Source organism: Chaetodon trifascialis, chromosome 6 (assembly GCF_039877785.1).
Source record: "Chaetodon trifascialis isolate fChaTrf1 chromosome 6, fChaTrf1.hap1, whole genome shotgun sequence".
Taxonomy (NCBI): domain Eukaryota; kingdom Metazoa; phylum Chordata; class Actinopteri; order Chaetodontiformes; family Chaetodontidae; genus Chaetodon; species Chaetodon trifascialis.
This window is the reverse complement of record NC_092061.1, coordinates 15,042,126-15,050,272: the sequence shown is the minus strand read 5'-3', so window position 1 is coordinate 15,050,272 and position 8,147 is coordinate 15,042,126. Positions and strand designations below refer to the sequence as shown.

The following is an 8,147-nucleotide window of genomic DNA, read 5'->3' as shown; positions in this document are numbered from 1 at the left end:
TTAAATTCTGTTAAGAGTTTAGTTTGTTTCCAAATAAAATGTCAGCCCCAAACCGTCGTTAGTTGCCCTCGAAATATGCAGTGGCGAATTTTCCACCGACTGTCTTCATCTCAAACACGGTCCATATTTCACTTTTGATATCAAACTTGAATTCCCACAACGAGGTCAGCTGGTCAATCTGTCAAGTGCGTTTTTCTTTCAGTCATGTTCTTTCTGTTCAAAACACGATGATTGAGTACTCACATTCATTCAAAAGTGATTGAAACGTGTCATTTTCACGGCAGTCTCGTGATTTTCCCATTAATGACACTTTATGAGGACGTTGATGCTCGCGGCGTTTTCAGAATTTGTTCTTCATTCCATCCAAATTAATGCCGATTCTGAAAGAGAGACAGAGGCTGAGGTCAGAGAGAGTTACAGTAATTATCTTCTATATTTCTTATTCGCACACAACATTGGACAATTAAAAGAGAAAAAAAAAAAGCTGCGTAAAACAGATATAAAGTAAATCGCACCGGGTGTTGAGACCGTCTCTTACCTCGTCCTCCGCCAGGGGCAGACCCTCCGCCACACTGTCCTCCACACGGCCCCCCGCAGCGCCGGGCTGCCCCACACATACAGAGCCGGAGTGACCAGCGCGTTCAGGCGTGCCATGATGGCGAACAGGTTAGTGGCTTCATTCCTAAACCTCAGACCTTTCCTCGTCAACTGTCTGACAATGATATTGACAAAGGATGGACACCACAGAGCCAAGAAGCAAATAACCACAAACACAATGATGCGCAGTGACTCCTTTTTGTTGTCCCTCTCAGCGCTGGGCGCCTCTCTCACCAGATGATTCCTGGCTATGATATATAATTTAATTGTCATCAACACTTTAATGACAACTATAATCTGCAGGGTCATCACACCAAACGCGTTTATCTGGGCCGCCTTTGAAATGGGCACCATGTTCTGCACCGTGAGGATAGTGTATGTGTAAATCCAGCAGAACGCGCAGATCCCAACAACCAAAGATCTCGTTATGTAGCGATTGTAAAAGAAAGGATGGCACACGGCGAAGTAGCGGTCAAACTGAGCGAAGAGGAAGGTCAACACATTGACTCCTAGAAATGAGGGCAGAATGTAATATGTCCCATTCCTCGAGGGATAGCCCTCTTGGACGTCGAAGAGACCGAGGTAGTAGACCGAGAAGCCGGTCAGAGTGTCGCTGATGCTTGTGTTCAGCATGAATATGAAACGGTTCTGGCCTCGCAGGGACCGGGTGAAGGATATCCCGACGACCACCGAGCCGGCGACGAGCACGGCGCTTGTCGCGAACAGGATGTGGAAAATGAAGATGAGGAAGTCCCCCGGAGTGTCGAAATCCACCGACAGAGGGACGGTGGCGTTGAGGAGCATCCTGGCGCTCCGGCCAGAGCACGAGCGTTCATTATATTTATGGGGGAATGGTGCTGCTTGTCAGGATTTAAGCAGACCTCTTGATCTCCAGAGGGCAGAGGCTCTAGCATAAACAAATGTCAAGTTGACAAGCAGAAATTATGCATGCCAAGCGTGTGGAAAGAACAAATGAGGCCTGATCACAAGAAGCCCAGGGGGTGGTGATGGTGATCATGAGCCAGTTTGTGCGTCCTGACGCTTCCATAACACTTGGTTAGTAGTTTGGTGGCCTGAAATATGTTTGTATACATCTGAAGTCTGATGCCTGCATGATTCAGGGTGACCTCCAAACTGAATTACCCTCTAAATCAACAATGATCTTCAAGAAAAACCAAACGTGTTTCACTTCAACCGACAGCAAGCATGACGTCTGTGTCCCGAGTCCTTTTAGGCCTCCTTTTGTGAGACTCATTTGTAATGGAGGACGATTTTTTTTTTTTCAGTTATTAAATAACAATAGTAGCCATGCCTTCATAGGCATGACGTGCTCGTTTCAATCATAAATACCAATAAACATGTAGCTTGTATTGTAATAACATAAACATATGGCATAACCTAGTCTGTATTTTCCTTTAATCGATTACATTTTGCAAAAAGCTTTGTGAAAGTTTCCAAAAAATACACACCGATCACTAGAAATCCCTGTCATGCAATCACCACTGAACTGTACAATGTTTGTCAGTTTATGTGTTTTTCATGCCACTAGAGGGCGCAGTAAGCCATTCTTTTTCCCTATGTGGCCGAAAGTCTTTCCTGCTGTTGGCAGTCATCACAAATCCTCCTCCAAATAAGTTTAATTCTTGCCCCTTACATGCAAAATCATGGCTTTTAAAATGTTTTTAACTTGGATTCCCAACTCAGTTTGTATTCAATACATGCAGCACAGAAAATCCGAATGAATGAAAGTGTGATCCTCACCTTAATTGGCCCTCACAGTGCATCATGATAGAGGAAGGCTTTGTGTTCAAGCACTATCATTTATAAACATACACTTGGAATAAGAAGCAGTACAGTTCAAATGGCTGATAATAAACCAGCGATCAAGATGTGTTTATCTTTAACACACACACATTTGACAAAATCCTTTTCTTGGCCCAGACTACAGGACTTATAAGCTTAGAGATCCAGAGTGTAAAAATACTCAGTAGAGTTAACCTCTTCCACAGTGGTTTGTCTGTCTGAATACAGACACTTTGAACAGCTGACACATGCTGTGCATGTATGTATTTGGCTGTTGATGCAGTATCCAGACACTGTGAAACATGAGTGACCTCATGTTAAAAAAAAAGGCCTAATATGTCATATGCAGCCCCAATTTATAGATTCATAATTAAGCTTGTTAGAGAGGGTTTTTTGCAACTGCCAGGCCCTCTCAGTACAGACAGCTGCAGGTGAGATAAGAGCAAGCGAGTTTCCTCTCATTAAAACAGTTCAGTGTTGTTCTGACTTGGGCAACAAATTAAAGTAAACCTTACTTTTGGACAGTAAACCAGCTTTGGACACGGCTCCACAAAATAGTTTAAATATTATAGCAGGTTGCTGCTCTTTCTCCACCATCTTTCTTGAGGGCTAAAATTATATATACAGCGCTTAGCAAATTTATCAGACCATTTTAGAAATCTTTCAAAAACTTGTTTAACACTAAAAATGTTATTGTTATTTATTGGGAAAATAACAAACTGAAGCGACTAAATAGTCATTTTTCACACATAGTAACCAAAAAACGTCATATTTTGTATGGCCTCCTTTGGCCTTGATAACAACCTGCATTCTTGCTGGAAGTGTTTTTATGTACTTTTCGACAGTCTCTTTTGTTAGCGAGTTCCAAATAGTTTCTAGCTGTTCCCACAGACTTGCTTTAGATGAAACTTTTGTGCGATCAATCTTTGAATCTACTAAGTCCCAAATTTGTTCAATAGGATCCAAATCCTGACTTTGACTTGGCCAGTCCATCAGTTCCAGTACTCCATATTCCTTTTTCTTGGTCAAATAGTCTGCACAGCTTTGAAGTATGCTTGGGGTCATTGTCTTGTTGGGATATGAACCCACACCTAATCAGATTCAGTCCAGAAGGGATTCCATGATGCGCTAAGATGTGGTAGACGGTCTTGTTCATGATACCGTCGATTTTCACTGATTTGCCCACGCCGTTTCCACAAATGTAACCCTGTACCATGATGGAATCTCCACCGTGTTTCACTGTGGGTGCAATGCATCTGGCATCAAAACGTTCTCCGGCTGTTCTTTGGACATAAACATGACGATGCTGACCGAAGAGTTCAAACTTGGATTCGTCCGTCCAGAGTACCTTCTTCCAGTCATCAACAGTCAGTTTGTGTTTGTGCTCCCTGGCAAACCTGAGGCGTTTCTGGATGTTTGCAGGCCTCAATAATGGCTTCTTAGCAGCTATTCTTCCCTTCAAACCTTGTTCCGTCAGTCGTCTGCATATGGTCATTCTGGAGACTTTCTCAGACTCTGATCTAAGCATTCATCTCTGCCTGAAGATCTGCACTGGTCTTCCTTCTTTCTCTAGTACTTAACATTTTGAGGTGTCTGACATCTGCTTCAGTTCACTTTCGTTTCCTGCCTCTTCCCCAGTGAAGCTCAATAGCTCCCAGGTCATGTGACCAATTGAGTCAAAATCAGTGTGGGATGATAGTACTCCACTGGCTGCATGAGATACACCTCTTGTTTTTACATTTTAAATCTAGCTCAATAGCTCTCAGGTCATGTGACCAGTTGACTCAGAATCAGTATTACCCAGGCTGCATGAGATCCGCTCTGCTCCGTGTGTTTACTGTAAAGCATGAAATACGGGTGCACTTGAAATGTTGGAGCGGCGAATGTCTGTCGAATATCCAACTTAAAACTGACTTCACTGCGGTGTACCAGTCTCGGCAATTGACTCCAAAGCATACGTGACCACACTGTGAGAACACTTCACGTCTTTCCCCATTTGTCTCAGAGACCATCCCGCATCATGAAATGCTTTAATGCGGACTCTTTCATTTTCAGTGAGCTCTCGACGTTTTACCATTTTGAACAGGAATGAGGAATTTCAAACTGAATTCACCTTTTTATTTGAGCCGGCTCACTGGGCTTCTCTGAGAAGTCACAAATGAATCAAGCACAACATTCAACCACTAAAACTATTTTTTCTGTTCAGGAATGCAAGTAAATAACTATAATTTGACATATTAATGAAGAAATAACAGTGCATTACTGTTTTTTCGGGGGGGGGGGGGGGGGGGGGGGGGTTGTAAATCAGTAAATTTGAAAATTCATGGATAACAATAATAATTATATTTTAGCATTAAAAATATCATTTCGGTTAAAGAGCTTCACATATTGGTGTATTAAGCACTACAGAAACAAACAAAAAAAAATTTTGGTAATTACCAATGCTGTTAATTTAGGGCAGCTGTGGCATAAACCTTACTTTGGATGGTGGTCTAATAAATTTGTTAAGCACTGTACATGTATTTAAAATCACTTTAGTGACCCTTATGTTCTTCAACTCACAATTTTATATACAAAGTGCTGAAAGTTTGTATATAAAATTCTTAAACTTCAAGCTGTGATGATAATGTTGATAAACCTATCCATGCACTGAGGTAATGATAAATATGTATTTAGTCAATAATATTAAGGCTCATTAATGCAGTTATCTGATTAAGTTGTTGGCTGTTTTGTCATTAGCTTGTTGACTTGTCGTCCATGGGAATTAAAGTCATAGGGGTCGACGTCTTCCTGTAAGCTTGACTGTGCTTCATCCATAAATCAGAGCAGAGGTGCAGCCCTCAGCCGCTCTGCTGCCAGTCCTCGCTGTGCAATGAACTGAGCACTGTTGCACACCTCTTTTCTCCGCATCGATGAGTAACAGCAGCCAGCGTTTGTCTCTTGTGCTGCCCCCCACCAGCTTTGGCAATGTATTGATGATTCTTTTCAGCATCTTCCTGGCTGCAGCCATCATTTTTCTAAACGCGTCCGTGTCCCTGTCCATACTGCTGAACAAGGCGCTGCGCAGCGAGAACCGCTTCATGTACATGCTGAGCACCTGCTTCAGTGACATCTGCACCGGCGTCTCATATTATTATGTCGGCGTGCTCGATGTGAGGGAGAACTTCGCCTCCCCCACGAGAACCTTTTACATCGCACCTACATTTCTTGGGCTGTCTTACATGGCCATCCTGGCCGCGCAGGCGGACAGGTACCATGCGGTGGTGTCCCCTTTTAAATACTCGACCCGAATGACCCGAAACAGGACCGTGTTGGTCATCTTTTCCTACTGGCTGTACGCTTTCCTGATCGTCGCTGTGAACAACCTGGTCCCAGTCGGGGTAGCCAAAAAGGTCACGAGCATTGGGACGTTTGTGAGCAACATATTCACAGTGATTATAATGATAGGGCTGAATATTAGGCTGTTCATCATAGCCAGATACCAGCTGGACAGGGAGCCACCCTCTGAGGCGAGAGAGACCAAGCGCTCCTCAGTGAATCTCATACTGGTGGTGGCTGTGTTTTTCTTAGGGACGTGGCTCCCCATATTCTGTTACGTTATAGCCTGTAATTTCTTTGATTCGACCTGTTATACCTTTAAAAATGAGGGTACCGACCCTCTCCGCATTTTGCCACGAGTCAATGCCTCCCTGACACCCATCCTATACATCAGAGGGTGCGCTGCGCTCAGAGCGACGCTGCTCACCAAAGTGTGGAGAGGCTGCTGGACGAGGTGAGAGGGTGGCGGTGTCTGAGGAGTCTGCACGTTAACTCATCAGTGTTATCCAAAGATGCCTTTCATGACTGTTAAATCCTGATTCCAGAGGTTTCGATTATCTGAGCATAGAATGTCTTTATAGATGCTGCAGAGAGCTGATTTTTATTCTGATTCATTTATTTGTTTGAAGTCAGGACAGTACTTACAGGCCCCAAACATCACGTATTTATGACATTATTCTGAATGCCCCTCCGCAATTTTCAATCATTTCATGTTTTAGTTGTTCTGTTTTGTTGCCTCTTGCTTGAAACCATTTCTGTAATGTGCTTTGTTAGTTTGGCGATAAGTACATAAATCTTGAGACTGATTCAATGTTTTTGGCTTCTCTTCATAAGGCGACACCCTCGACGACTTGGCCCAATGGACATCCAGTCCCCGCGTCGTAATTTAAAAGCTGGATGGATTTCCAAGTGATCGTTGTTTCAAACCCACGCCATCATAACCAAACTAATCAAAGACTGGCGAGGACTTGCGCATCCACTTCAGCTGTCAAACGCCGAGGACGAGTTCAGGCTTGGGTTTCTTGGAAGACGTTGGAAATGTTTCATCATGTACTCAGATCATCTAACGCCTCTTTTTTTTTTTTTTTTTTTGCACCTTATTACTTCCACTGTTGAGAGAATGTCTTTGTCAGGTCTTTATTAAATGTGTAGTCTGAATGTCTTGCCATAAGAAATGTTGTCTCACAAAGAACTAATGTACACTGGATCAAGTTAATTGTGTGTGTGTGTGTGTGTGTGTGTGTGTGTGTGTGTGTGTGTGTGTGTGTGTGTGTGTGTGTGTGTGTGTGTGTGTGTGTGTGATGTTTATCACATGCCTGCCTGGTATCCATTGTTGTTTTTCGTGAATGGTCCTCTGCTCGGGCGAGCTCATTATAAAGAAACACATGCAGTGCGTCTGAGCGACTTGATTATGCAACTCGGTGTGGCCAGCTTCCCCGCAGAGGATGCAGTTTCCGCGGCAACCGCAGAGTGTCAGAAGAGCACTTCAACACAGCACCGTCACTTCGCCATCTATGAAATGTGAACCATAAGTATAAAGCATGGCAGATTAAACTGGTACAGTGTCCGGATCCATGTGTCTCTGCAGCAGCTCGCAGGCGATTGGCATGTATATTCTTCATCATCAATATCATCATCATCATCATCAAAGTAATTCCAATGATAGAGACCCTATAAATGGAATGTAGGTGAGACCCATCAGTAGGTTGTATCCTGTTTCCATTGGCTGAGGGCTGGTCAGGGTCCTCTGTGCGAGAAGGAGGAGCCAATAGACCGCCACACTTCCGTGCATCTGGTGCCCAATTTCTGAACCACAGCCATCCCTCTTTTCCATTCTGCTGGTATTTCTAAATAATATGGCCACCATTTATCTTTATCTCCGTTGTGGCTTTGAATTTAAATTTGAAGTCTCACATTGCAATTATTATTGAAAGTCCAGCTAACAGCTGATTTCAGATTAAAGTGTGCGGATGCAGTTTTCTGTGGTGACTGCAGTGAGTACGTTAACTACATCGCATTCTGAGTCTGCATGGTCTACAACTGAAGACCCCTGAGCTTGCAGTGTAACATAGTGTACACTGCAAAAAGTGTCAAGTTACTTACTCTGCACCAGTGCAACAATCTTTTTAAACGTAAACCTGGTGATGTCACACAACCATAACTTTATTTCCTTGCGATACAAATCTTAATAAAACAGCTTCCATCATGATACTTAAAATCCCGTGTCATTAACTTTCCAACTTTATTTCAAAACACGCCCTTCTGGCACTTGTTTTTAATTGCATTCAGATGAAACTGCACTCGAAACTTGCGAGTTTCTTTCGCCCACACCCTCACGACAAACGATTTGAATTTGGTAGAATCAGGCCTGAACATTACCCAAAACAACTTGTCAAGTCAGACATTTTTTGCAGCGCAGACCTGCATTC

At 43.3% G+C, this 8,147-nt stretch overlaps 2 protein-coding genes across 2 annotated transcripts; one reads left to right on the top strand and one right to left on the bottom strand.

Annotated features, from left to right (window-relative positions):
- Positions 1-534: 534 nt before the first annotated feature.
- On the bottom strand, positions 535-1,401 carry LOC139332162 (sphingosine 1-phosphate receptor 3-like). Its single transcript, XM_070963889.1, has one exon. The coding sequence runs from the start codon at positions 1,399-1,401 to the stop codon at positions 535-537; it is 867 nt and encodes a 288-aa protein (XP_070819990.1).
- A 3,911-nt stretch (positions 1,402-5,312) lies between these two features.
- Positions 5,313-6,176, top strand: LOC139332161 (adenosine receptor A2a-like). The gene has a single exon (XM_070963887.1). The coding sequence runs from the start codon at positions 5,313-5,315 to the stop codon at positions 6,174-6,176; it is 864 nt and encodes a 287-aa protein (XP_070819988.1).
- The last annotated feature ends 1,971 nt before the right edge of the window (positions 6,177-8,147 follow it).

What these genes read in the sequence shown, in the direction of transcription:
- LOC139332162 (XM_070963889.1), bottom strand. Translation starts at nt 1,401, where the DNA reads ATGCTCCTCAACGCCACCGTCCCTCTGTCGGTGGATTTCGACACTCCG.
- LOC139332161 (XM_070963887.1), top strand. Translation starts at nt 5,313, where the DNA reads ATGAGTAACAGCAGCCAGCGTTTGTCTCTTGTGCTGCCCCCCACCAGC.